The 23,570-nt window shown below is 32.8% G+C and overlaps 1 protein-coding gene across 1 annotated transcript in view; it reads left to right on the top strand.

Annotated features, from left to right (window-relative positions):
- The window catches only part of LOC117099897 (TNF receptor-associated factor 3-like), a gene marked incomplete in the record, with an annotated part of 49,800 nt that extends 31,559 nt beyond the window's left edge, over window positions 1-18,241 (top strand). The window contains 5 exon segments of the mRNA XM_033239423.1: window positions 1,862-1,939; window positions 2,605-2,838; window positions 3,862-4,078; window positions 6,005-6,348; window positions 17,421-18,241. Of these exon segments, the coding sequence (XP_033095314.1) occupies window positions 1,862-1,939; window positions 2,605-2,838; window positions 3,862-4,078; window positions 6,005-6,348; window positions 17,421-17,645 (1,098 nt within the window).
- Window positions 18,242-23,570: the final 5,329 nt, after the last annotated feature.

The raw sequence follows: 23,570 nt of genomic DNA, 5'->3' as shown, positions 1-23,570 counted from the left end.
TTGTTGAACAGTACTGTATGGATACTTAGCCCCTAAATATGTGGGATTTTCCCAGAAACATGTTTGAGCTATTTTTAGATGGAAGGAAATTCCAGTGTTTGAGGTAGCTTGATTAATGGTTGGTGGGCAAGCAGCCAGGAATAGTCCATTTTGATGACAGGGATACTTGTTTTATGATTTGAAAAACAATTATCTTTTCAAATAATTAAAAAATTATGGTTACTGTCCTGAAGTGAAAAAAATGGGTTTGTTTGTGTACAGTTGCTCATAAATATTAAACATTTTGCAGTTTTAATTATTAGAAACATTTGGTAGGATCATGGAGAAATGAAGTTTAATCTTATTTTTGCCCATGTTAGGATTCAGCATTTCAAATAGTGCGTAAATGATACTTATATGAAATCATCATGATAAGGGAATTTTCCGAAATGTGAATGAAATTTTCAGTTATAAAATGTTGGTGATTTGCATTAAGTATAAGAGACATTGTTTTAAGTCTTGAAATGCATTTACATCAAATGAGGTAGGTGAGTCATAGTGTTAGTGAAAAAAATATTTAATAATGATAATGGTGATAATGATATTTGATAAGGATAAGCATATGAATAAGGATAATGATAATAAATCAGGAGTAGGTTTGGAAACTGTTTCCATTCTGGTTCAAATATATACATGCTGAATTCTTTGTCGACTGTAGTTAGATGCCCTGGAATTAATGTTGATGTATAAAATAATATCACTGGTAGCAAACAATTGACTAACACATTATTATTTCTATACTACTGTTGAATAATTGTTGATTATTTATTGTTTATTTGCAATAATAAGTGATATACTTGATATAAGACACACCTCATTTTTAATTACCTCGTATTTAATTGGCTAGTTATAACTTTGATTTTAATCTGATTGGTCAGTTTTTATTTGCTTTCTGTAATATACTTCTGTAAATATTGTAAACATATATGGATGGGTGAGATTTTCTCACTAGTATTCTTGAAAATGATCAATTAGATCAAAATGTTGAATCTCAAAATGTCTTTCTCTTTTCAGAGTTACTGTCTTTTTGTTACATTTTTATTTTATACATATGCTTTGGCCAGCAGTCTATTGGCTTCATCATTTGTTGTTGAACCAACGTTTTTGTATAAAGAATGACATAAAAAATAAAACATTCAAAAAATTTATAGAAAAACAAAAATTAGATGACAGTAATTAACAAAAAAAATTAGACAATTCATTTACAATACAAATCGGGTTTTTTTTTTAATTCTGGAAAGATCTTTCAAACAATTTATGTACTTCCAAGAGGTTCGAATTTGTTGTGTAAAACATAATATAAAGAAAGAAATTGTAGAAATAAAAGAAAGTGAAATTCTCAAATTCATTATTAAAATTGATGTTAAAGGTTATGTTATGTGAAAAATAATTGTTGGGTTTAATCTTCTTTCTGGTTTTCAATCTGTTTCCACAACACTTATACCTATTATTAATAATGCAAGGGGCTGTGTGTAGAATGGTGGAATTCCTGAAAAAACATGAATAACAATACAGTACTAGCTTGTAGAATTGACACAAAGGCTGAATGGTTCATTGCATCAGAACAGTTCTAGCACAAAATTACTGTGTGAGGTATATTCCATTTTTAGCGGGAAAATCCAAAATGTACCAAAATACCAAATTTAAACCATGTCAGTTAATAGAGAAATTACATTTTAGTAGGATGATCTTGGTTGAAAAACTGATGAACACAGTAGGCTTTGTCAAATTATTTAATATATAATATAATGGTTGTATTTATTTTTTTAATTCGTAAGAGTATCTGATGATTAAATATACTTTTTGTTTTTGCGTTCAACAGATGCAAGACCACTTGAAAAATGATTGTGCTAAGCAATCATCCCTTTGCAATTTTTCCAGTTATGGTTGCAAATTTAGGGTGAGTTATTCTTTGTTGACAACTTGCTTTTTACTAATAAAAATTTGTTGTTAAATGTATTTATATTTTCAATTTTACATCTACTTTATCAATTAATAAGTAGAAATATTTGAATTGACATCTGCCAGCAAATATCAATATAACAACAGCAGTATTTATGTGTCTTAAAAAAAATTGCTGTGGCAGAGATACGGTATTGTATCTTAACTACTGTTTGCTAAAGGTACGGTAATTTGTGTTATCAATAAATTGTGCCGCCAGTGTGACAGCATCATAAAAAATACATTATTTTTTTCTTTCTTTCCTTCTTGTTTTCTTTTCTTTCTTTTTCCCTTTTCCTTTTTATTTAATTGAAAACAAATAACCTACAGTATTTAAAGATCATTTTCAGCTGCCACTCTTTGGAACCCTGATACCGAATTACCCTCAGTTACTATTTTGCTGTTTTTAAGACCAAACTCACACACACTTTTTTGAAATCTAAACATGCACAGCGTCTTAGATTTTTACTTCAGTTTGGTGATATTGGCACCTTGTAAATTATTATTATTATAACTCTAAATTTAATATTAATTCATTGCATTAGACCGTAGAGTGTTTTTCTCATGTTACTCTTTGTAATTTAAATGAATGTTATGTTAAAGTTGTTGAATTGTTGTTGTTAGGGTTTTCCTATCGATATGAAAAAGCACATGGCTGAGGACTCCGATCGTCATATGGAGATGGTGACTAAGTACACTGCACAGCTGGAGTTGAAATACACTGAATCAATGCGCATGGTGAGTGAACAACAGAGCAAGATGAACCTGATGGAGAGAAAACAGGAGGAAACTGAAAAAGAACTAAAAACACTCAAAGAGAAAAGCCTTAAGAATGAGAAGCAGCTTCAGAATCTGCAGGTGTGTTAAGAATTTGACATAAAGTGAACAACATTTGAAAAAAATCAGAAGTAGGAGACTCGGAAAATTTTTGTTTTGTTTTTACCGTTGCCATGATGGAAAACATCAATATTTTATCAGTTCATGAAATAAAAATCATAGTCCTGAGGTTATGTTAACATTATACAAATCTACTTTTAAATGCGAAGCGTTGCATACTGGCCTAAATATAAAATCTAGTCTGATATACTGTAAAAATGTGTTGTACCAAAATATGGTTAGGATTTTTATAAACACACACACAAGTTAGGATAGCCACATGGCCCCTTCTTACCTTTTTTTTCTACATCGCAAACCCATATAGTATTAGTTACACATTGTAATAATATTAATTAACTATATAAGCTACAGTGCAGCCCTGACACAGATCTAGTTTTGTTTTTACCATTTACCATTGCCATGGAAACACAATTTTAGAATATGGAAGTACTGTATTCAAAAGGGATTTCCCCTTTGCTGCTGTGGCTGATAGATGCTAAATAGTATGTTTTTTTCTGAATGGTATGTTTTAATATCATGTATACTGCAGTATTATTACAATACAGGGGCATACTTTAGGCTTGTTTTGAGAGGGGGGGGGGGTTGTTTGGAAATTGAAAATTCGGAACTAAATTGGCACCCCCTCCCCCTTCCAGCATATGCCAATGTCATGGATAAGTATAAGATGCCAACCAGATTTAGATTCTGCAAATAAGGGAAAGGCGGTTACAAGGTATTAATTGAAGAATTATTTTTCATAAATTTAATGTTTATATAATGTGTAAACCATTTTATTTTTTGTCTTCTTGGCGCTTGTTGTAGTTTTCTCCCTCCACAAGACAGGATTACTAGAAAGTTCATACTTTATTTATCACTTTAGAGGCTCTTTTTGAATCTGGTAATAGACAGAAAAGAGGAACAATATATTAAATAACAGATAAGATAACAAAAAGTTCCGAAAATAAATCACATTTTCTCCACATCATACTATCTACTAACACATAGAGAATGATCGCGAGTCGGTTGGATGTCATTACCGACTTAGAGAAGAAAGTTGCTGCAGCATCAAACAAAGACGACATCTCTGAAATAAGGGCACTCTTGATCACTGAGCAAGATGCAGTTAAGGACATTAGACAAAAACTTCAAATGATGGAAGATTCTCGTTTTGTGGGTGTATCTGTCACAGGAGCATCTGGTGGTATTGGTGCTGCACAGTTAAGTGAGTACTATTTCCATTTTACAGCATAAGAAGATAATAATATCGTAGAGCTTTATGAACTAGTATGAGGATTCACCATACCTGAACAGTACTTTGAAAGACTTCGTGTTTTTTTTTTGAAGACTATTAGACTAAAATTAAATTCCTATTATCATTATAAGTAAAGTGTAAAGTTCAATTATCTGCTAAAATTTTGATTTTCTGTTTGATTTTTGTACCTGAATTGAATGGTCTTCAATACACAGTTCCTAAGGAATACACAGTCACCTACGTCTCAAGTCCCTGAATAGCGGACCCTACACTGCCTTAAGCAACCAAAATCTCCTGCAAGTTAAATATAGTAGTCTTCCTGAAGTTAGTTGACTTAATAGCAAAATACAATATAATAAGTTTTGTTAGAATGCTCATAAAACCAGTTATTTCTGAAGAGATTTCTCCCAACTTGGAACCCCTGGCAGTTGGTACTATTTTTTGTGATTAATTTCAATTTATTTCCTTCCACAACCAACAGCAAGTACACTCACCAATAGGATGAGTTTTTTTTCAGTTGTGAGAATAACAACCATGATCTTTCATGACTTGAACAAATAAAATCATGATTTCTCATAGGATTTGAGAAACAAATCATGATTTTAAATTCTCACATGATTTTAATAAACAAAATCATGACCTCACAGGATTTGAGAAAAATATCATGATCTTAACATTTCAACAAATAAAATCATGATATCTCACATTATATAAACTCATGATCTCATGAGATTTAAAACAGTAAAATCATGGTTTCTCACAGGATTTAAAGTAAAAATGTCATAAACTCTAACATTTCAAAAGTAAAATCATGATCTCACAAGTTGAGAAAAATATCATGATCTCTGACATGGTTTCAACAAATAGAATATGATGCTGTACCAGAGAATTTGAGAAAGATATCATGGTCTCTAACATTATTTCAACAAGTAAAATTGTGATCTTGCAAGTAAAATCATGATCTTAATGGATTTGAGAAAAAATCTTGACCCTACTTGATTTGGGAATCAAAAGGCACAGTCTCATAGGATTTGAGAAAGAAGTCATAATCCCTCATGGGATTTTAGAAAGAAGTCAAAATCCCTCGCAGGATTTGAGGAAGAAGTCAATCCCTCATAGGATTTGAGGAGGAAGTCATAATCCCTCATAAGATTTGAGAAAAAAGGTGATATTCTCACCCAAGATTTGTGAAGAAAACCCATGGCGTCTCACATGATTTGAGAAAGAATTCCTAAGCTCACAAGATTTTGCGGTAAATGATCATGAGAAAATGTTCAGTGTCTCAGGATTTGAAGATAAAAAGGATTTGATTTTAGAGTGAAGTAAGATGTCAGGTTGTCGTAAGTATACTGTAGTTGTCTGCTGCTAAATGAGGAGGAAAGAATGTTACATCATTATTTATTTTCAGTAGAGTAATAATAAAGTAAGTAGTGTTTGAAAAACTTGCGAGAAGTTGATGAAACTATTATGTTGGTAATAGATTTTACAATAATACTTTACTGTGTTACTGTACAACCAAAATAAAATAGTTATCAGTAACCATTGTTTGATGGTCTTCTATTACAACTGTTGACTTTTTCGAAAGGGTAATAACTAAGAGAAAAAGATACCATTAGAATGTAAATTGGTATTTTAATAGAATGAAAGATTAACTTATATCAAAAAAGTAATCTGATAATCAGATATTTGAACTCTTCTTGGCCTTAACCTCATAGGGTTTGAAAAATGGTCTTATGTAGAAATGTAGAATCGGGCATGTATGATACATTGTTGTTTTACATTTTAATTTTTTTGTGCAAAAGTTAATTTATTTTCAGATAAACAAAATCAACATAATTCTAATAATTATTAATATTATTGATATTATTTGTTAATATTACTGTTTTTACTATTTAGATAACTTCCATAGCCGAATCACCACTCTCGATAAAGATGTTGGGCTTCATTCCGTTCGCTTGGCGGAACAGGATCTGAGATTCCAAATTTTGGAGACCGCAAGCTATGATGGCGTGCTCATCTGGAAAATAAAGGATTTTCAACGTCGTAAGCGGGATGCAGATTCTGGCAAAACTTTGTCGCTGTACAGCCAGCCTTTCTATACAAGCCGCTTTGGTTATAAGATGTGCGCCAGAGTGTATCTCAACGGAGATGGTATGGGAAAGAATTCACACGTTTCTCTCTTCTTCGTTGTCATGAAGGGAGACTATGATGCACTTCTTCCTTGGCCATTCAGACAAAAGGTAGGGAAGTTTTTGATTTCAAACATTGTTATTTTGTATAGTTTCATTCTAATGTTTACCTCAGAAAGGAGAACAGAAAACCAACAGGAAGCTGACCTCAGAACTGTGTTGTAAATCGTTGACGTATAAAGAACAATTTTAATATCAAGGTTTATTGAGGGTGATCAAGGTCATTGATGCTATTCACCAAAGGTAGCTGTAATTTTTTATGATTGCAAAAGATACAGTAGTTACACAGTCCAGCACATTAAAACAGTTAGCAAGCTAGATAGAAATGATACTATGCATGATATCAGAGCCAATAAGTGGTTGTAAAGCAGGATTTTTACACTATTTAACAATCACAGAAGGATTTATATGGAAAAATATTACGGTACATTACAATACTACCTAACATCACAACTTGAGTGTCCTTTAATGTTTTTTTTGTACTCTAGTTATAAAGAACAGGATCCTAGTTTTGTAGTAAAAGAATCAAAGAATAAATTCTAACAGGCTCATGCAGTCTACCTTGTTCAAGTCAATATATAGAAAATGAATATATGAAGTTGACTGACACAAATTTTAATAATAATATGCTCAAAATTTTCCTGCCAACGCGCGTAATGGTGTAAAGCTAAAGCTACTCGACACAACTGACCTCAACTATTTGAGGGTAGCGCTCATGTAAATCGCATGTTGTAATAATTGTCGCACTTTGTAATACCTGTCGCACTTTGTAGTAACTGTTGGCAGACTTTGTAATAATCAAGCTGTCACAATTTGTAATAGCTGTCTGTCACACTTTGTAATATGTTGAGCTGTTGCACTCTGTAATAACTTGTTTCATTTAATTATCGTATAACTTTTAATGGATAAAAAAACATATTATAGAATGTTGCATATTATGGATGACTAATACTAAAAGGTCAAGGTCATATACAAGTTTTAATAATAATTTGGATTATAATTAAAACAATGATTTCAAAAATATATTTAGAAAATGTAAATACTAACACTGATAGATTTTGGTTTGCTAAAAACAGTTATTGTCTCAAAACTATTTAATACTTGGTTGTTTTACTATTATTAAATACACAATTACTAAACAAAGTTAACATATATTAAATATATATAGCCGAAAATATAGAAAAAGTAAAAAAAAAACTAAACAATTTGTAAAAACCAGTCAAATATTTGTAAGCTTTTGCATTGCTTCAAACATTTCTCATAGTGCAATACATAATACATTCTATAATATCAACTACACTAAAATATTGTATAATGTAAACAGTTTACCAAGAGGGGGATATTTTTCTTGAAGCTCCATGGAACACTTTCGAGGGAGGGATTTTGAGCGGCACCCAGCCATGCCCACTTTTTTTTGTCATCTGGGAAATCGCTTCCCACCTCGCCCCCGTCGGGGACCTTGGACCCCCCCCCCGGGCAAAACGTGGCACCACTACTAGTAGTATCATGCACATGCGCAACAGGAAACACTCCGACAACATATGCTGATTTTTGGCTACGTGCAACGCTGCCAACAAAATAAGAAAATGGGTTAAGCTTCTCAATACGAAGGTCGAGAGACGAGACAAAATGAACGAAGACCAAGGCTATAGTTAATAAATCTTTGGAAGAGTTATACAATAACAACAACAATTACGCACCTCTGTCTACAGTTATTTTTTATTTTCAATTAACAGTGGCCCACTTTACAATCGATAAAGAAATTACATATTATAAAAATGTTCAATCCAACGTGGTCTAACCATTAGAAGGGAAAATATAAGTAGAATTAAAATAAATCAATAATTATATTATAATATAATATACAACATTTTACAATACCACTTAACATGAGTTACATGTTGAATAAACACTATTTTTTCAATGGTATTAAGAAAAAATATTAATGAAGAATAAGTAAATTTAAAAACTGACCTGACTGTATATGACCTTGACCTTGTAGTATTAGTCATCCATAACATGCAACATTTTACATGTTTTTTCATCCATTAAAAGTTATAAGATAATTAAATGAAACAAGGTAATACAAAGTGCGACAGACTTTATTACAAAGTGCGACAGCTCAGCGTATTACAAAGTGCGACAACAATTATTACAAAGTGCGACAGGTATTACAAAGTGCGACGATTATTACAAAGTGCGACAGTACAGCTCATGCCAACTTTCACTTGCAGTCGCGCAACTACAAGCAAATGTTAGTTACCCAAATTGCTTTTGTTGCTTCCAACTGTAAATTATCTACAACTGGTTGCCAACGTTACCATAATTTGATACAAATTTAGCACATCAACACATGTTCAGTGGTGTAGCTATGGGGTAGTGCAGCTAGTGCAAAGCACTGGGGTACCGGGCTATTAGGGGCCTATTCATAAATAGATCTAAAAATAATTTAATTTAATTTAATAATGTTTTGAAGAAAAAAATGGCCAGCAGGCCCCTCAATAATATTTGGTTTTTACAGGAGTAATTATTGATTATTATGTTGATTACAATTCAGTGGTGTATTCAACTATGTCCCAGCTGCCCCGGTCCCCACTTGTTTTTTCAAAATTATTTTTTAAAATTGGGAAAAAAGGGAAATTATTAAAATTTTCAACCTGAGAGGGCCATTTCCGACCATCTAGAGGTGCTATAATTATAAATTTTCTTCACCCTCCACCTGTAAAAATCACTCCCTGCTCCCAGTGGCATCACCAGCGGGGAGCAGGTGGCTTAAGCCCACATAGGACAGGTCAAGTCCACTCCCCTCACCGGCCAGACCTCATAGGGCAGTCGGACCAACAAAAAAAAACAACACACGAGAGTGCCATTTTTGGCTACCCAGAGATACCTATTTTTTTATTTTTTTTAAAATCTCATTTACGAAACCTTTAGAGAATTCGTCTATCACATCAAAGTGCCAGGCAATTAATCTTGCACTGGTGCCCTTTCCCACCTACCTACGCCACTGAACATGAGTCTTCAATTAGCTTCAGTTGCTTTGGATTGCAGCAAAATAGAACATAGACTTGAACTGAAAGCAACCGGCCTAAAATCACTGTTGCTGATAAGTTTCCAAAGGTCAGTTGAGTCGAGTTGCAAAGGCGACATAAGCTTTAATTAATTTTTTTGTTTTTCAAACCAGGTACAAGATACCATGTAAAGCATTTGCGCTTGCATTAAAAAGTTTTGACGTTGCCTACTCTACGCACTTCCACGACAAATTATTGATGTTGCCTACAGGCTTGCTTGAAAAATAGATGTTGCCTACATGCTTTTGCGAAAGTTGTCGATGTTGCCTACGTGGTTGGTCAAAAAATTGTTGGTGTTGTCTACACACTTGCGTGAAAAATTGGAGACATTGCCTACACTTGCAAGCGTGTAATTGTTAAGTTTACTAGCATGTAGCATGCGTATTTACCATAAGGCCATGTTTGCGCAGCACTGATAATTTCTCCAAAAAATTTTCTTAAAATTCCCTCCAAATATTTTATCCCATCATGCAAAATTATGGACCACAATGCTGAGTGTTCAACATCAAAATATCCTTTTTGTTGACCCAGCAGGTGCCCACCCCTTTTTTGCCGCGAGATGGATAGTCCAAAAAATTGTTTGGTACTATTGGGAGATGTCTAACACATAGTGTTTCAGTGTAGCTATGAAGAGATTGAGAAGAAGACAAAAAAGAATACTAACTTTGTTTGGTGTACTTTACGGTACAACTAATAAACGATATTGACAAACCTAGGCCCAGAGTAGCTAGGTGGCACCGGTGATGTCAACCGCAGCCGTATAAAGCTTTTTTATATTTAATAAGCCTGGAAAATTTACTTGCTATTTATTAAGTGTTTGATACTAGGCCTACCTACTTGTTGCCTTAGAAACTTTCAACAACAACAAAGAATTTTTGCCATGGTACAAAAAGAATTCTTTACATGTACTGTGAATTTTTGTTATTTATTTTTGCATTTGAAGGTTTTTCCGATCTGATTATCCGATTCTCATCCAATAATTTATCAGAAATATTTGGCCCTGATTCTGCAGCGAAAAATAACAAAATGCCTGCTTTCTGATGATAATCAGGTAATAAGTGCTGCTGAAACATGGCCTAAAATATAAACAGGAGGTTTCCATTTTCTCGTGCACTACAGTGAGCAAGCAAACGAGCGAGCAAAATTGCAAGCAGCCATTTTTTGCATATTCAGAATATTTGTACGTTTTAAATACTATATTTTTGCCTCGCCAAGTCAGCTGGTCATGGGTATTAATACGTACAGGAAATTACAATAAGATTAAAGAAAGCTTATTTAGCTGGACCAAACTTGGGAACTTTGTTGTTATAACAATATAACCTACCTACTGAAATTATTCTTTATTCATTTTACCATGTAGGATATACAATACAGTACATTGTTAGTGTATCCAAGGACACAATTGGGCATTCCAAGTTTAAATAGATTAATACACATACAGTATAGAAACTAAGTATAACATCTCACAAATTCAGTTCTGTGGCAAATGTATTGAAAGCCTTTCATGACAATTTCGAAGGGGTTTTTAGCTTGAAAATCATCAATCAATTCATCTACTGGTAAGTGCATTTGTTTTATTGTATGGGCATTTTTATAATTCAGTACTTTTTTTTTTAATTCTAAAACTATTAATATTATCTCATTATTATACCATTCTTCTCTGTATTGTTTGATATATAGTAAATACTACTGGTTCATTGATTGATTGATTGATTGATTGAATGTTTTAGTATATAAATAAAGGAATAATCAACACATTTAGAGATTCAGGTCTCAAAAAGTTAAACACTTTAAGGTGCCAGTAGTTATTCATTCACTAGCTCACTAAAACTTCTATTACTACTTCTTTAAAAATGGTTTTATTTCTTCTTCATAGTGATCAACTACTGCTACATGAAGATTATTAGCCTATAACATCAAGGAATTGCTTTTTATCATCCACATTCTGGTTAGCTGCAGAATATGTAGAAAGGTGAAATCATAACTTAACATGAAGGTATCATTGACGTAAAAAAAGTGTTGACAACTGAAAGTATTGATGATGCTTGATTCGGGCATACTGTGGCCAGATTATTGACTCGCCTGTGGTTGCCCTGCTTTCAACAATTCTTTAAAAGCAATGAAGAATCTGTATAATCATCATGGATATTTTCATCTTTTGTTTTTGTTTGTTTCAAACAAATGAATGAACTAATCGACATACTATTGAAGGAACGAAATAAATGAATATACTAACAAATGGACGATTTAATTGAAAAAGAAAAATGAATGAAGAAATAGACAAACCAATGAGTGAAAGAATGAACAATTGATCATAATTTATTTTTAGTACAGTAACTCCATATATAGTACATGCAGGTCAACACCTGACATTCATATTGAATAGTTGAATACAGAATTTAAAGAGTTTAACGTTTATGTGGAGCACAGTGCTGAAATCATCAGTGTCTTGAACATTGAGGGAAGAAAAGAAAGGAATAGATTTCAAGATGTGGGTTTGAAAATGAAAGTGGTATGCTGAATGAATGTTTTATTAGCTGAAAGTTTAATATAGCAATGTTTTGAGAAGAAGACAGACAGGCTGGAGAGGAAATAGGAAGGGCAAGTGCTTTAGTCATGTACTGTAGGAGAACAATTTCTATTGACATTTTTTTGAAGAAAATTCCAGAAAGAGTCAAAGGAGAATTGATGAATTACTTGATGTCATAGAAATATGCTGCTGTTGCAATTAAATAAAAAGCAAAAGGCTGCTAAGTAAAGGAACCATGGACCTCAGGCTTATAACGTGATGTTTAAATTTAATTAAAATAATTAATAAATGCCTGGTTATTGCATGTACAATAGGCATAGTTTAGTCTGATATCTCCTTTTGTACCAGACCAAATTTCACAGAGTTGTGTTTAGGAAAATGAATACAGGTCCACTTTTGGGACTGGGGTTTTCCTGGACTTTAGCAGCATTTGTCTAAAATTAGAAAATATTTATCATATAGATAAAAGATAGGTGTTCATTTGGGGCTGCAGAAACTTGGTCTTCAATTGGAGGTGATTTCTAATTGAAGGGATTTTAATTACAGGTAGGCCTAAACACTTGATTTCACTAGTAGGTTTCCTCTACATTGCAGGTATTCCAGGTCCTAGGTCCTGTAGATCAGTTTTATGACATCAAAAAATATATTTGCTAGCTATCATTGTCAAAAGCTCTGTTCTATAATTGGAAGCTATGATACAATGCAATAACACACTCTGATTGGTCAAGTAGTTTTGCTTGACTGCCATTTTGAAATATTCATTCAATGAATGTGTGAATGAATGAGATAAAATGAATAATCATATAATTTCTAACATGAGAACGCACTATAGTACACTACCTTTTACAATATTTTAACTGTTGCAGGGTTTGGTGTGGAGGCTTAAGGAGGGGTCGGTTAACTTCTATGTTCATTTATCAAAAATATTAAATCTTATGGGAATCATAATTAACGTAATTAATTGATATTTTTATTATGATATCCATATTTTTGGATGAAATAATATGACATTGTATGGGATCATAAAATATGTATATACTTGTTATATATAAAATATGATACCCATGTTTTTTGATAAATATGAAATGGTATAGTCATAATGTATATAATTGATATTATATAACTGATATATAATTAAAATGTTATATGATTGTAGTAAATGACCTATACAAAATTGTTCACATCAAAAGCCTTGTTTACATGGCAGGAGATCACCGTGATGATCGCGTTTATCCGTTGATATAGGTGTTACTTGGCCGTGTAAACGGAGTTAGTAACTCTGCTTAACGGATCAGTAACCGCGACAATCTATGCGTGATCTTTATGCAAATTAGCTGTTGTTTGACCTGTGTGAGTCATTGCTGGAAGTCGCTGTTGATAAACAGCGTGAAGACCATTGTTATTATTTGAAAAATTATGTTTTATCAATTACATACATTTTTTAACTTTTTTGACAAGCAGCAATGCATGCATTTTTTCGGGTCATTTGTAAGCATATGACTTCCTGGTACAACCGATAATTTTTTATCGTGTAGGCGCGCGACTGGAGATCATCGGTGTTACCTATCTGATAGCAAACGGCCATGTAAACAAGGCTAACAAATATTTATAAGGCCTTGATTCAGGCACAACAGAGAACCTTGTGAATACCCCTTAAGGGTATGTCTGCTCTACCATGGTACACAATGGAAAGACTCTAGGTAGCTTAAGTGCATCTGGGAAATACTCCTACAGAGTCAGGTGTACCATAAGCACACACCGGTTACTTGACAATGGCTTGGTTCCCCATCTTGTAGGAGCACTGCTGGGGCGCAAAGAAATGGCAGCCTCCCACTCCACACTCAATTTTTGTCAAAAAAACTGATTAGATTCTCAAGAAGTAAAATTTGTCATTTGAGGGGGTGGTTTTAGGAAACTTTTTGTTTATACCCTATGTTAGTTTTAGTGTTCTTTCAAGCAATAATAATTACATTCTATTATATTAAATTAGCAATAATAATAATAATATTTATTATTATTACTACTGATAAAAAAAAGGATTAAATTGATTTTCTTAATAAATTTCAGTTGGGAGACAAGTGCTGAAGCTGAGCAAATAGCATTTGACTTTAGTTTCAGCATTTTGTGTCTTAATATTTGTCTCTGTCACTCTTTCTTGTGTAAAATTAATTTATTTCATATTAGACCAAAAAAAATTGTTCCCCAAGCCTGACGTAACAAAAATCTCAATAAATCTGGGTCTGCTTTTTTTTGGTAAAAATATTACTATATTTATATACAAATAGGAGCCCGCCCTGCATGTATAGTATTTTTTTGGGAAGTTTCCTTTAATTAATACTGTGGCGGATCCAGGAATTCAAAATAAAGGGGGGGGGGCCAGACAGGAAGGGACTTCCACAGATGGAGGGTCAAGACCACCTCAACCCCACAGGTTGGGGCTGAGGTAAGAAAATTTATGATTATGGCAGGAATTTGCACACTTGGATTTAAATTTGAGTGATTTTCTTTTTTTACTGTATTTTGCCATTGTAAAATTTTTTTGTAATTCAGGAGATGTCTGGTCCAGCTGCCCTCCCCCCCCCCCAATCCTGAATCCGCCACTGTAATAAATTTTATAGCTTAGCCATGGATTTACAGTTGAACTTGCCTAAGTCGAAATCCAAAATGCCATTGAAAAATTCGCCTTGGATAAAATTTGAATTTACAGATTGTTAATTAATGGAACACACAACAATTTAGGATGTAAAATAAGTTCGACTTGGAAATTATTCAAGTTAGGTGAAGTCGATTTAGGCAAGTTTAACCAAGGACTTTTAACTGTTTAACCACGATAGGAAGCTGGCTGGTTTAAGCCGTCTAACTGGAATTAGCCTTATGTGTGGTATTGTTATGCTAATGAGCTAGCTAAGCACAATCTGCACATGCTCAGAAAAACAAAACTTTCCTTAGCCACAACGCGTATCGGCTAGTCGTACAACTAGGCCTAGCAGAGAATTACGGTATGGTAAAACAAAGCAAAATAAGGGTACTAATTTCACTTGGCATGCAAATCAATCATACTTCACACTTAAAAACAAACTAATCTACCAATAAAAATCACATACTAGTTAAGATATAAGGCAAGTATGTTCACAAATTGTTTAAATAACATGAGGTCAAGAATTTAGCCTCAAAGCTTAACTTATTTTCGGTGGTTACGCACCACTGATTTGTGTTGTTTGTCATCTCTTCAAGATGTCTACCGATTCTTGGAAAAGGTGTATTAAAATAAAAAATGTTGGCGTTTTTGAGGAATACATTTTAATTTTATATAGGTAGGTAGTAAGTGTATGAATAATTTTAATGCACTAGTTAGTTGATAACTTCATTCTGATTTGTTTTGGGTCTTTTTTCTGCATTTTTATAAGCAGTTAGACATGGCCTAGGCTAGCCTATGTGATGTTCGTTGTAATACTACAAAACAAAATCACATCAATTTAAAAAAAAAAATTGTGAATATACTTATTGGTAGATTAGTTTGTTTTTAAGTGTGTAAGTATGATTGATTTGCATGCCAAGTGAAATTAGCACGCTTATTTTGCTTTGTTTTACCAAGCCTGGTATTATATACTATAATACCTCCATGGTTTTACCGTACCATAATTCTCGGCTAGGCCTATCTGTACGCCTAGCCAATACGCAGTGTGGCTAAAGAAAGTTTTGTTTTTCTGAGCATGTGCAGATTGTGCTTATCTGGCTCATTAGCATAACAATACCGCACATAAGGCTAATTCAAGTTAGACGGCTTAAACCTGCCAGCTTCCTATCCTGGTAACAGTTAAAAGTCCTTGGTTTAACTGCAGTCCTGTTTGAGGTGAGTAATGGTTGGCTATGAACCTTAGAATTAGACCTCTTCTGTAGTAATAAACAAAAATTAATAAATTACTGACTGATTACCTAATGTCACATGCTTGGGGAACACAACATTTTTTTAGCCTCGAGTCTATACCAGGGGTTCTCTATATTATGACCAGTACTGATTATGACAGGGGCCTTTGTAAATTGAATCAATTTGGATCATGCATAGTCTTGAAGCCACTCGGGGTCTAGAGGGGGGTGTGGAACTCCTACATGAAAATTGATTTTGTCAATGTACATAGTGCAAAATGATGTAATAATAGTGGCTTTACTTTTATTTGGTATTTCTGAGCTAATTTACTCAACATATTACTAATAGCTGTCTGTAAATGGGGTTGAGCCAGAACACGTTTTCAAATTTAGTTGCTATTTGCTGTGATATTTCTTCCATTTTTATTGATTACAAACCGTTATTTATGAAATTATAAGCATTGCTGTTAAAAAAAAGAAAAAGCAAAATCTATGGTTAGAAAAATATTTTTTTAGGTTTGTGGCCAGATAACATGCACTCGCGGACCCGAAATGGCCGCCAGTTGAAAACCCCGGGTTTATACCAGTTGTTAAGAGCATTTTTCCTTTTTGCTATGACCAAATACCCTCAAATTGTTTTATTACACTTTTTCTGTCTTTATTTGCTTTTTAATTATATCTTGCAGTTATCTGTTATAGGTAAAGATGTACTGTCTAGGTTGAACATATTAATTTTAACAATGTCAATATTTTAAATTCTTACCTTATTTATAAATTAGAATGTTTTCTTCATCACCTTTACATAAACATTCATCGCATTAGATCTTAAAGGCGAGACTTTTTATACCTTATATTTCGCAAAATTATTTTTTTAAAAGGTTGTCAGAGAAATGCAGGAAAAATTAAAAATTAAATTTTATTGGTGAATATAAACAGTGTAGTAATGGTTAAATTCTTTAAATTAATTTAATTAGTATATTTCAAGCCTTCAGCGGGCGTAATAACAATAAGGAAAAACTTATTTTTTTCAAAAATTTCCATTTTTCGTGGCGGCAGGTGCGCTAATTGCCTAAAAGTTAAATTGTACTTTTATTCGAAATCATCATTATTGGCGGGCGACAGATTTTTGCCAAATAAGGTATAAAAAATATCTCGCCTAAATTTTCTAGTAATCAATTTAAAGATTAGTAAAAGGTATGTTATCATTAAAAAACTAACTTATTTTGGTTTGTCTCATACAAAATAGAAAACTTATTTGAATTTTTCGAATATTTTAACATAGGCATTACCTGAGACAACTATATTATTATATAGCTGTCTCGGGCATTGTATATTTTGTAAATGTGCATTGTTTATCCTCTTCAGAATGGTGTAAGATTACTCAACAATGATTTTTTGCATTGTAACAGTATTCCTTTATCATATTGTGGAGGGATATTTTACATTTTTATTGTACTGACCACCCATCATTATTTTTTAAAGCAATGTGTTTTTTGGTTTTTTTTTATTATTAAAACCATCTATGTACCTTAGAATGTTATATAAAATATACTAAAAACCCAGGTAAGTACAATTTGTTTATGTAAAAATATTTAAAAAGCTAAACATCTATACTAAATCTTACTAAATGTGTTCCTGGCATTGTCTTTCCATAGGTTACATTGATGCTTCTCGACCAAGAAACTGCTCGCCGCCATCTGTCCGACTCATTCCGCCCGGATCCAGCGAGCAGCAGTTTCAAGCGCCCTGCTACAGACATGAATATTGCATCTGGCTGCCCACTATTTGTGGCACAGTCTGTATTGCAAGACAGTATCTACGTGAAAGATGATACGGTTTTTTTCAAAATAATTGTCGATACTTCCGATTTGTTCGTGTAGACCTTGTTATGGACGGTGTGACAAAAAAAGGTAATCTACTTGGAATTTATGGATTCAAATACAAAGATTTTCGAGTTCACTTGGTAAGTATCATAGAATTTGAATCTATAAGATTTCAGTGGATTGAACCATTTTGGTTATCTACATGTGATGCTAATAATATTGGATATTATATGATATTTATTTATGATGATTTTCCAAATTATTATCAAGAGCGAATTACTTGACGTTTTGTCAACATTTTACTAGGAAAAGAGAAGTGACAGTAGAAATGTAAATTATACAATAGAAATACAAATTTTTTTTCTGGTAGATGTACATAAGTAGAGTAGAAAAAATAGTTATTTACTAAGCTAAATTGCTTATCTTGAAGGATCATATAAGTTACAAACATTTCATTAATGAAATAAAAAAAAAATCATTCTTAAAACTTTTTCCTCTGCTATTTTATTGAGGAATAAATTCTAATTTTATAGAATTCATTAATAAATAATATCTATAAATTCTAATCTATAACAACATATGTATCACTCAAACAGTTAACGATTAATATTACAGTAACCTACACCACACAATACAAAATAATAGGCACTAGATGTGTATAAGAGAGATATATATATATATATATATATATATATATATATGCCAGAAAAAGGCATTGTTAATCCACAAATTAAAAAACAAAAATAGATGATGGTGGTGTGGCTTTGGTGGTGGTAGATGATGGTGGTGTGGCTTTGGTGATGGTGATGATAATGAAGATGACAAAGATAATGATGGTCATTAATAATGAAGTGGAGTTGAATACCTTGGTGGATGCTTGCCTTCCCATCTCAGGGTCCTGGGTTCAATTCCTGTCAGTGCAGGATTTTTTCTCACGACCAAAACAACTCCACTCCCTAAAACTCATATTGAGATTTAGTTTGTGTAAAGCATCATGTGTGTATGTTCGTCTTGTGCAAAGGATTGTCACCTACAAGTAGGATAGTGATATTCGCTATTGACAATCCGTGGCGCATGTGCTGTGCTCCTAAATAAATAATAAAAAATATATAAAAAAGTATGATGGTGATTGTAGTGAATAACTAATAGAAATAAAATAATAAATAATAATGATAAATCATTTTTTAACCTTCCAACCTATTTGTTATTGTTACTTTACATTTTTTTTATTTATTTTTTATTTCAACCATCTTTAAAGAGGGTAACCCTTCCAGTTTAGCCCAGTAGGTTAACTGATATTCAGGGGCCCTCTTTAATAAAATAAAAAAAACAGTACAAACAACATCATTACAACATAATAATAATAATAACAATAATAATAATAATAACTCCAAAAAAAATAAACAACTTTATTATTAAATTTAGGGTAAATATTCATGTTTTTTTAATTCCATTTTATTGTAATTTAATGTTTATAGCATCCTGATAGTTTCTTTGTTTTGAATTTATTACATAAATTTGATGTAATTGTTTTTGTTTAAAATTTTTAAATTGAAATACACTTGTGTGGTCCTTCAAAATGAGCAATTGAATGTTCTGATTGTTAAGTAAGAATTTAAAGAATATTCATCACAATACTATGCTTATACTGAATATATAAAATGTATATCAAGAAAAGTGCTCAATGTATTGTTTGCCTAATGGATTCTTTTACAATTCATATTACATGTAAAAAATGAATTATTACATTAAAATAAAAATGGATAAATGGAAAGAAGTGAATGAAGGAATGATAACAAAAGAATACAACCATTATTTTTACCTAAAATGCTTAAATGATTATTTACGGGACATTGTGCAAACTGTCATAGTGCAATATAATGCTGGTGCTATATATATAATATGTATTTCTCATTGTAAAATTATATTTATATTATGACTTATGTATATAGATATTATATTTTCTTAATTCTATTATTCTACCCTAAAATTTTTAAAGACCAAGAAACATCCACCCACCTACCCCTCACTCACTTCTCCCCACTCCCCCTCCTACTCCCTCTTACTCTTCTTCCTGCCCCTGAAGTCTTCTTTTTAAATAACCAATTAATCAGTGAGAATCTTGGATGTTGATATGTAGTAACTGTTTTAGATTGAATTGGAAACAGTATTATACCAGAGGGAATCAAATTATATAGCATTGAATTGCAATGTAATATGAAATAATATACTTTTTTCTTATTTATTTATATATTTATTTATTTATTTATATATAGTTTATATAGTGAACATAAATTCCCAGAAATAATTAATCAAGGTGCTTTTTTCATGGAATGAATCATTCGCAATGTGCAACCTCCTTTGCTCCCTGGGAAGTATTCCTAGTTATGTGTGCAATTCAACAATCTTTTTACCAGGTACCATGGATGAAATCCTCTATGCAGGTGAGTGGATTTCCCACACGATTAAGAATCTTAATGGTTCTAGGTTTGGTCAGCAGGAGTTCATGCTTCAAACAGGTCATTCCAGAGTTAGTTACAACCTGGGCAAATCTTGCTATAAAAGGTACACTTTCCCCAACGTTACAAATGTAATTGTGCGGGAAATCCACTCATGATGCATTTATTGACTCAAACTTGATTGAAAGAAAAGGAATTAACGTTGAGCTATCTTCCACTGTACATATTTTAGATTTTTTTACAGTAATATTATATTTGTTAATTATAAACATCATATTCATTGAAATAAAAATAAGTATACCGTAGTTCTTTGGGTATAAGCCCACGTACTACTTTACACCAAATTTTACATACCAACCTCTCCTCAGGCAGAAACCCAGGAGAGGATTTGAGTGAGTGGCGTAGCTGACTTTTACAAATACTTTCAGAAAAAAAAAATCAAATATTGGCTTTGAATTTGGCATGCAGTACCGAAATTTTGGACTTTTGATTGAAAAGGGGATTTTCTGCAAATAAGCTCTTAAAATTGCATTAAAATTGGCCTAATTTTGTGTGTTTTTTGGGGTGGGAGGGGGGTGTGGACTCATACCAAAGGAACTACAGTAATTATTCTCAATTTAATTTTAGCTTTTCAAGATATAATTTTATTTTATGTTATTTATTATTTAGGCTCAAAGATTGCCAATAGCGAAATTAATCACTGTCTTTCTCATAGGTGGCAATCCCTTAAAAAAAAAAAAAATACTGTACATACTGGATGCTCTACATAAACTAAGCCTCAAAGGCTTAGGGAGTGCAGTTGTCTTTAGTCATGTGAAACAAATCCTGTTTAACTATGACAGGAATTGAACCCAAAACCCCGGGATTGGGAGCCAAATATCTTAAACACCAGGCTAGAACCCCACTTCAATCTTGACTATTCTTTCAAATTTCATCAACTTTATCATTAATTAAACTATAATGATTCTGCAGTCGGCTGAACTGATTGTAGCTACTCTGTTTGTATTCAGTTGGAAGGCTCATTCCATTTACATGCTCTATGTATGTTTCGGCTGGAGGGCTGAAAATAAAAAGGCATTTTCAGGAGCACACCGTCTTTTGGATGATGTGTTAGGCCCTTGGTCCTGTGCACGATAAAAAACACAGCGCACTTCCTGGAAAGGAGTAGGGGATTGTCTCCCAGTTTACTGCCCAATTCTCCACCAAAAGTACCCTGTTTGAAATAATTCTCTGAACTTTTTTATGTGATATTCTTGGTGTATCTGACACCGAATAATCCAATCCAAATCCAGTCATTCTAGTGTTTCTCATTTTCAGTCTTGTTCTTTATGTATCCTTCCTTTTTTTTCTGAGGAAGCTAGTATAATTAGTACTAGTGATTTTTTATATTAGCTTTGGGGAGCAAAATCAGTCCCAAAGAATATATGCTGATTTCACTGAACTAAATTAAAAACCTCAAATTGATATTTATTAATTCTGAAATTAGATGTTTGTAACAATTGTGGATTCTGAACAAACATTGAGTTGACTGAACAAACATCAACTTCGTTTCTGAATGTTTATATCTGAATTTTGATTTTGAGGCCTAGCAGTGAAATCCTCTGTAGTATGGTTTAATGTAATGTTTTAGGAAAGGTGTATAGAACTGAGAGAAAAGAAATAGTGTTTGTAGGAAAGACTGATTAGATATTGGGATATGTTTGCATTCAACCTTGCCGTGGTGCTCCCTCTTAATCACTTATCTACTAAACAAACCAAAGTGTTTGCTGCTGTCAAATTTTAAAAACATTTCAAAAGCAGCTTAAGTGAAACCAATTGAATGCAAAAACTTTAAATCTCTTTCAACCTGTATCTCTTTGCTTCAATGATTCCACTCGTGAGTGGTGAATCATTGACTTTGTATCATGCATCCCTATTTCTGACAATAACTTTAGTTCTCTTTCCATCATCATCATCTACTTCCAGCTTAAATGATGCTAATCTGTGAATGGTGGGTCATTGATTCTCATCAAGCTTCTTTATTCTTGACATCATCTTTAATTCTCGTTCAATATATATATCCTCCTTTGCTTTCTTGTATCGTGCATCCCTATTCCTGACATCATATTTAATTCACTTTGAATCTCTATCTCCTCCTTGCTTCAATGATACCACTCTGTGAAATGTGAATCATTCGCTTCTCATCAAGCCTCAATATTCCTGACATCATCTTTAATTCTCTTTCAATCTTATCCCCTCCATTCTTCACTCTGTGAGTGGTGAATCATTCGCTTTCTATCATGCATCCCTATTCCTGACATCATCTTTGATTCTCCTTCAATGTTTATCTCCTTGCTTCAATGACACCACTCTGGGAGAGGTGAAATCATTTACTTTGCATCATGCATCTTTGTTCCTGACATCATCTTTAATTCTCTTTCAATATTTATCTCGTCCTTGCTTCAATGAGTGGGGAATCATTCATATTGTATCATGCTTCCCTATTATCTTTCTCTTTAACACTTCACATGGAATGTTCTGTACATTTCCATTGATTCAAATACACACCACCACATGGAATACACATCCTCATGCATCTATACACATCTACAGATTCAAGCACATTCCTCATTGAATCCAAATTTCCATTGATTCAAATACAAATATGAACGTCCGCGGTTTCGTTTTCTTTGAAAGACAGTTTGAATTATTATTATTGTTGTTGTTGTTGTTGCTACCATTAATGTTTAACATCTACAAGCCTCTTTAAAATGTTGAATTCACCAGCTGAACATGCCAGTGAGCCTAAAACTTGTGCTAACAAAGTAATATAATAATATAAAGTGGTTTTTTTTATCAACTTTTCCAAACAAACTTTTAACAAATACATTGCTGAATGCAAACGGTAGTAATATATACAGTCAGCGCATTTTTTTAAATATTTTGATGTGATTATACTAAATATATACATGGTTGGAAATAAAGATCTCTGTAGTCCAAAGGCAGGACCCCGAGGTTCCTATCGGTAGTCCAGGTTCAAATCCTGGGAGAGTTCCTTATATTACAATCATTATATTAAGCAATTTTAAAATTCTTGTGCAGGAAAAAAAGAACCTTATTCATCAGATGTACTGTTCTGGTTGAATGCAATCCCCTTTTGTTCTGTAATGGCTAACTTAGACTTTGACAGCATTGTACGATGCAGCTCGATTTGTTGTTGATTTGGGTCTGTGTATGTTAAACACCTGCATCGGAGACACACGTGCCTAATATTCTTACAACCTAAAAAATTGTCCCTAACGATAACTTATGTCGGGATACGTCGCACAGCGCTGTCTGAGTTAGATCAACTGCATTTTACTACTTATTCAAATTAAACATTTATATCCTGGGATATTCTGGTGCATGAAATAGTGGGTGAACTTATACCTATGGTATTAACATATATTCAACAAGTGGAGTGGAGCTCTAGTTTGGTAGTAAATCCATTTGCAGACTATCAAATTTTATCGGACAAAAGACGTTGTATACACATATAGTAGTC

Source organism: Anneissia japonica, unplaced genomic scaffold (assembly GCF_011630105.1).
Source record: "Anneissia japonica isolate Jap-2015-1 unplaced genomic scaffold, ASM1163010v1 scaffold1931_len244811_cov162, whole genome shotgun sequence".
In the NCBI taxonomy this organism is placed as follows: domain Eukaryota; kingdom Metazoa; phylum Echinodermata; class Crinoidea; order Comatulida; family Comatulidae; genus Anneissia; species Anneissia japonica.
This window is presented reverse-complemented; position numbering and strand designations above follow the sequence as displayed.